Source organism: Athene cunicularia (genome assembly GCF_003259725.1).
Source record: "Athene cunicularia isolate RWA chromosome Z unlocalized genomic scaffold, athCun1 chrZ_part2, whole genome shotgun sequence".
In the NCBI taxonomy this organism is placed as follows: domain Eukaryota; kingdom Metazoa; phylum Chordata; class Aves; order Strigiformes; family Strigidae; genus Athene; species Athene cunicularia.
The window spans coordinates 4,284,744-4,291,908 of record NW_020799143.1 but is presented as its reverse complement, the minus strand read 5'-3'; the positions used below and the strand labels follow the sequence as shown (position 1 = coordinate 4,291,908).

Below are 7,165 nucleotides of genomic sequence, written 5' to 3'. Positions count from 1 at the left end.
TTCTCTTTCTTTCACACTTCCCTAAGGGAAAGAAAGAGAGCTCAGAGCCCGCTTCTGCTCTCATTACAGCTAGATCCCCAGGGACACCAACTGCACCAGGGAGGCTGCACTTGGACCGTCACCCCGCGGCTGGGTCCCCCAACCCGCATTCTGTACGGTTGGTTTTGCTTCTGTCTCTGCGTAACTTGTCTGCGTAACAAATCAGCACTGTTGTTGCACTGACAAGCTCATACCAAATTCTCTGGAATTAAATGAGATGTTGTGAAGAAGCCAGTATCTGGTTGAGTAGTAGCATTGTGCTTTCTGGGAAGGAGTGGGGTTGAGATGAATTCACCAAAGGTATAAAGTTTTAGAACATTAAATGTATACAGGAATGCTCCTCTGCAATTGTGTTATCTTAGTCCTTCCTACTTGGGACTGGAGCTAGGCTTCAAAGGGAACATAAACATAGAGTTGTAATGAGCTTGAACTTCACTCAAACTCACTGAAGATGCTGACTTCCTGTATAGATGCAGTATTTCCATGCCATAAACAACAATTACCTAGCTCCCACAGGGTGATAGTACATTGTCACACAGAGCACATCTATGTGTTATTGAAGTGGTTTGGGTGTGTAATAAGCAACTGCAATTACTACTGCTTTTGCAGCTTCAGTCACACTTTAATTCTGTCTGTGCATAGGGCCTTTAAAACACAGAAAGTCAAATGCAATGTTTGTAATGAAACTGGTGCTTGCGCACTCAGTGTTTGAAGTAGTTGTAATAGGCTGCTGAGAATGATCCAAGCCTTTCTGGTTTAGCTAGCAGAAAGAAACCTTCTACTCCAAATGCTTTTTCATCAGTCATATCCTTAGTTGATGTGTTTCAGCAGATGTGACCTGTTTAACACTAGCTGTGAATTTGAGCTAGTTTTGTTGATTTACACAGACTGAGAGGCTGGCTACAGAGACATTGATTTTGGAGTATGCCTTTGGTGGGAGAGAAGGTGAAGTTAAACCAGGTGGGAGATCCTGTGCAGATGCTTCCCTTCAATTACCGGCTCAGTTCATTCCAGAAAAGAGTGTAAGAAAATCCTCTATGGTAGTGGTGATGTTAAAAACAATTCCAAGAAACTTATGTGCTGCTCTCTTCAACAGCTGATACAACAACTTGATACATAAAATCCTTGTAGAACTTACATGTGTGAAAGGGGTCCTCTTGTGTTATCAGTGCTTGAGCAGGTTATTAGATTTACTAATGCTGTTTGTCATCAAAGTGAGAAGGAAAAGAGCAGTGAGGATGTGGTGTTTTTTTTCAGCAAGAATTTCTTCGCTGTTGTCAAGCTGCATGGCTGGAAGACCTGAGTGTTATTCAGGGTATTTCCCCTTCCTGCCTGCCCCTTGAAATGGTCCTTTCTATTCTTGCCCATCTTACCAGGAAAGTTTGGTATTTGGTTTTACAGCATTGATTTAAGAGATGGTTTGTGGTTTGATTCTTGTGGGATGAAGAGGCAGTCTGTCTGCTGGAGTACCATGGAGCATCTCTGCAGACCAGTGGTTGTCTTCCATGGGTTTGCTCTGAGACAAGTGCTGGGAGCTTCAGTGTTGGTGCTGGTGGTCAAGGTGGCACAAGTCACACCCCACATGTGGCCATCAGTGCAGAGAAAGGATGCTTCAGCCATGACTAATCAACTGTGCTTGCACATGCAGCTTGGAACAATCCCTGCTCCATGGAGAGACGAGCTGGCAGACCTGGGAGCTGGGGTGTTTTTTTCCGAGGCATTGCATGTGTTTGTTTTTGGAACTTCTCTTGTTTAGTTGCAAGGGTCATGAGAGAGAACAGGAGCTTGAGGTACTGCTGGGTGCTGGTTTAAAGATAATTTAGCACAATGTAGTGGCCTAAGGAAGAGAGCCCAAGAAAATGAGGGAGGAGGTAGCATCTGGAGAGTAAAGATTAGGTGGATCCCCAGGGTACCGGAGGGCCATCTGCAAAGCTGCTACGCTCCAGTTGAGGCTGGGTCAGCCACCAGCCAGAGTATCCTGCTCCATGCCAGCTTTGCAACATAGGCACTGGCGATCCCCAGGGTGCAGTAGCTGGTAGAGTTGGTTGGTGTGAGGTTTGCAGGCTCAGCCTGGAGAGGTGGGAGTGGTATCCCTGGGCTCACTGACACATGCCAACCTCCTTGAAGGTATGTTTTCCTGCAGCCAGTTCCTGATGGGAAGTTGGTTTCTGGTGGAGCAGGGAGTTCACAGTTTGGTTCTCCCACTTACACCCACTCTGTGGCCTGGAGGGGTTTGTTGCATCCCAGAGGGTTGTAAAACTGTGTGTGGGTCCTTCCCTTTGGAAGTTTGGCTTAGAGGGGGTATGTGTGATAGAGAGCTCTTCCAGATTGTTATCATGTAGACAAGCTGGGCCAGAGGGACAAATTTAGGTTTTGATCAATTTGTGTCTTAAACATCTGAATCTCTTTCTGAAGGGATTCCTCTCCTCCACCACCCATGGTAACAGAGGCGTTGCTAGTCCTTTTTTCCTGTTTGCACTGAGATGGGGGGCATGGTGTGTGTGTGGGTGGGTGTGTGTGTGTGTGGGGGGTGTGTGGGGTGTGGGTGCGTGCGTGTGTGTGTGTGTGTGTGTGTGTGTGTAGAAATTGTACACTTCCGTGGGATGAAAAAGCTATTTGAGACCAGATCGAAGTGTCTGCCTAACAATTTCAGTCTGGCCGTAAGTGTCCTGTTCCTCTCAGGAATGGCACTTTTTGAAGGATGCTTCTGCAGTATGGTTCCAGGTGCTTTTTCTGAGCACAGCCTGTCCTTGCTCTGAGATGCCTTTTGCTGTTGTGCCAGCTCCTGTTGGAGACCACAGGCTTATAGGATGCTAATGCATCTGAGCATTTATTCTCTACGTTACAGAGATGAGCAGGGCGGCTTGTGGATGGGGCTTAAAAACAGGGTGGGGTGAGACCTGGACCTCTGGGTGCCAGCTGATCCAGGGTTCTGTCAGGAGTTATAGGAGCTCTTGAAGCCTGAATTGATTGTACCTCCTGGATGCTGTAAGCAAGGAAACCTGCCAGAGCACTGGAGCAAGCTGTCTGTCAGGGATCAAGCTGTCCATCAGCGCGGGAACTCTGCATTTCCACCTCCACCAAGCGCCTCAGACACCAGCTCTGGCTGTGGGAAGTGCGTGGCGTTTGCTGTGTCTTGCTTTCCTAACTGTATGAAAATACTTTCAGTGCTGTGACTGCTGGGCTAAGCCTAAGGAGACCAGGCTGAAGCTGGCTTTTGAGGATGGGCTGCCAAGGCAGAAGCATGCTGGTCGCTATCATGCATGCCAAGGGCTTCACGTCACAGCCATGGCAATTTTTTTGACACCTGGTGAAAGGAGTGAACAAGAGGGCATCATCTTGTGTCTGTTATACAGTAGTTTGGAAGCAGTAAGAAAACAATCCAAATGGCACAGATGACATAGTGCAAGCCTCCCTTTTTGCAAAAGCAACAAATGGGTCGGTTTCTCTTCTTAGCATGAAATGGCACACTGGAAGAGGTGGCTTATCTCCAAAATGTACTCATTATTTTTTCACAACAGTTTTCAAACAGGAAGTCTTATTGGGGTAATAACTGCATCTGAACAAATGCCAAGTGTGATGGCGAGCTGCACTTAAGCCTGGGATCTGGCTGCATATCAGCATTAACGTAAGAACCCTTACCAGGAAAGTCCTTTTCTCAAAACAAATTCTAGTACCAGTGTGTTCTGGTTTTCATCAGCTTTCTTGTCTGTGGACTTGCAGTGGTCTAATGAAGAAAAATGAAGCATTAATTTCTTCACCAACAGGACAGTAGTGCCAGCTGGCCTGTGTTGTGCTGCTTGTGGGGGAGGTATCACCTTTGGTGGCCTCTGCCTTTCTGCCCAGCTGAAACTGTCTAGTGTCTCCTGACAGTTTGCAGGGCCATAGATGCCCTAGGATGCTGGTGCTGGTGCTCCTTAACTTGCACTTTCTTAACAAGCAACAGTCTGCTCTTGCAACAGCTTTTCAGTCACCCAGTGCTTGCACAGCAGGAGGCTTACGTGAAATTTGTTCCATGACTTCTAGCTTCTGCCTTAATTGTGCCAGTGAGAAGATGGTTCAGATCAAACTCCAGTCAGATTTCTGATCTGAAAAGCTTTTGTTAAATCTAGTTAAGACTCATTAGGAACAATTTGGGTGAAAGCTGTAAAATTAATTGAAATATGTGATATGAAATAATCATGCAGGGTCAGTGAGCTGAGTTAAGAGGGAGAACCTCTTTTTGCATGCTCTCTTGCTGTGTTGTAGCTCTACAGTTAGTCCTTGCCACAGAGGAAATGTGTTTTTTTACACCTTTGAAAATGTAAATTCTTCCAGTTGCTCTTCTGTAGAGTGGTTTTGGATGTGGGTTTGTTTAGGGTTTTCTTACTGTTCACTGAAGTTGAGGTGCAAATAATATTTTAATCACTTTGAGATATTATATTAAACCATGTTTGTAATACTGATTTGAAAAAGGAAGATGAGCTCTCCCAATTTCATCCTTCTTTCCTGCCATCCATACTGCCATGGACTTGGAGAATATACACCACAAGGGAAAGGATGCACCCTGCAAGTTCTCAAGTCTCCGCAGGTGTTGGCTTTGGTTTTGGCAAGAATTTAGTTGCTTAAAGATACAGAGCTAACTTATGGTAGGCTCATGAGGCACTTAGGTATATCCAAATTTAGTTTCCAAAGGAGTTCAAATCTGTGTGAGACAGACCTGTAGTCACTGTTCTGCTGTCTGAGATACCTAAAGATGATGGAAGTGTACTACCTGTTGAAAAGAAGCAGTCTGTCAGTTTGCTAAATATACTCAGAAGAGATTGAACTAAAGAAATAAATGCAAGATGTCTAGTATATGCACCACTGAATTGTCTGAATAAAAGATGCTGTCTTTGTGCAATTTTTCTTAGATCAGGTTCCCATCCCAGTGCTGTTTGACATAACTCGGGAAAAATACTTGCACTGTGGCTTTATTAAAAGTTTTGGTTCTTTTTTACTATCTTTATTTATTTTTATTTATTATATCTTTATTTAGTATCTAAGAACATGGTGGTTCATGCAGTAAGCTGAAGCCTACCTCTTAATGGGCTTGCGTTGATCTTTGCACGTACCTTAGAAATAATACATAGATACCCAGAGGTCCATACAGCACACATCAGAAATCACTGACTTGGCAAATACAAAATACTGAGTGACCTTTAATGATAAAGCTTAATCATACAGACTTTGAATTAATATGCTGTTCACATTCACACAGTTACAGCTCAGACAGTGTCAGCTTTTGCATAATAAAAAGCATTTAATTCAGTATAACAGCTGACTGCTTCCTAACAACTTCAGTCAAATAATGAAGCAAACATTTCTTTAAGTGGAGAAAAACTCAAGTGCAGGTGTAAAGCAAGACAATGAGACTGCTGCTAAGGCATCCCTTTTTTGTCACTGTCCCCATGCCTTTTTCTAAGCAGTGTCTCTTTTGCTTGGTTTCTGAATTGAGCCTCTCATCAGACACTGAACTTTTGTGAAATCTGCCTTTGAGTGGTGAGAGCAGCTTTGACTGGTATCTGCAAACTTTCAGTTTTGCACTCTCCAGCCTCACTGCTTCCTGGGAGGCTGCTTCTGGTAAACACATCCTGCATCACTGGGAGCAGCGCGGGAAGCCAGTGGTGCCTCAGTGCCTTCTGGTGAATCCTCCAGGGTGAAGGTATAGGGCATGTTGTGGTGAGGACTGAGGAGTGGAGCTGGCTGGACAGTACCTGAGGTCTGCCCAGTCGAGGGCCATGCCAAAGCCTGGTGAACAGGTAGGAGTGGCTGGATGCACTGGTTTGGACCCAGGGTCAGTTTAGCCCAGGAACATGTGGATGTCAGCAGATGCCTGGGAAGAGTTCAGCTTGGAGCTTCATGACATATGATGGATATGATTTTTAAGTATGTTGTGAATTTTTGAGCTTCTTTACCCTCCTTTTCAGCTCCTGTAGGATTTTGGTTTCCATGACATTGCTTTTCAGGGAGGTCTGTGGTTTTGACTGCAAACTGTATGGAGAACCATTTCCTGTTTGGTGTGATGCTGACTCCTGATACCTTCTTTTGATGTTCTCTGGCTGTTGTATTAAAAGAGGTGGTGAATCACAGATTCATCTTTACATTTTTCAGACCTCTTATGACTGAATGCATGTCTGGCCACGTGTCTCTCAGCTGCCTCTTTCCCTCAGCTGAAAAGTCCTAACTGACTTGGTTATCCCTTTTTATATTCCAGACTTCGCTGCTGGACAATGACTATAGGCAATGCCTTCACAGAAGCCATTTCCTTCCTCTGCCACGTTCTGGTTCTCAGGATTCTCCCTGCAACTCCTAATAGTTAGGAATTAGTTTAAAACCTAAGCTGAGATTTCTTCTCTTCAGAAACCTTTGCTGGCATTAACTTTTGGTACCTCCAGCTGAGATTTAGCCATGCAAAACTTACATTCTTTTGAGTCTTAATCTTTTTTACTAATGCTTTAATTTAAGAATTTAAAAAAAGAAATTAGCATGTGGGTAAACACAAACGTGGTGTATGAGGTCACATGGAAGTAAAAGCTACAAACCTTGCTAGTGGTCTTTTTGTGAGCACCATCAGTCTCTCTGCTCTCTTGGTGCTATTGACACACTAGCTTTCACCAGCTAACAAGTTTATTTTAACTCCAGCTTTCTGCGTTTCATCCTGTTATTTAGGGAAGTGACTTAAGAACAGCTCAACAGAAATAGTCTTTTCAGAGCAATTAGTATGACTTGTCAAAAGCAGTGAGGCTTGCTAAGCTCACACCCACACAGGAATGGTAACAGAGCTTAAAAACAAGGACTGGCCACTAGTTGTTCCAGGCTGTTGAGGGGGTGTCTGTCCATGACAGCAAAGGCAGACCTCTCAATGTGTGGTTCTGTAAAGAACTGACCATGGCGTTGCTTCTTGACTTACAAGGTCCTTTTGCTCTGCTGGGAACTTGCTGTAGAAGGTTGTAAATATGTGGAAACCTTTTATACATCATTCCTGCCTCTTTTTTTGGGTTTTTTTTTTTGAGCTAGCTCCATTACCAGTTAACTGTGTTTCTGTCAGTCTTTGGGGAAACTCCTGGGGTACAGAAGACAAGATGAAGGTAAATGTTTAAACTCC

The 7,165-nt window shown here is 44.4% G+C and overlaps 1 protein-coding gene across 1 annotated transcript in view; it reads left to right on the top strand.

Moving 5' to 3' along the window:
- The first annotated feature begins 7,069 nt into the window (after positions 1–7,069).
- Positions 7,070–7,165, top strand: part of PSD3 (pleckstrin and Sec7 domain containing 3) — a 95,624-nt gene continuing 95,528 nt past the window's right edge. The window contains exon 1 of the mRNA XM_026866174.1: positions 7,070–7,148. Within this exon, the coding sequence (XP_026721975.1) occupies positions 7,143–7,148 (6 nt within the window). The 5' untranslated portion in view covers positions 7,070–7,142. The remainder of the gene's footprint in view (positions 7,149–7,165) is intronic.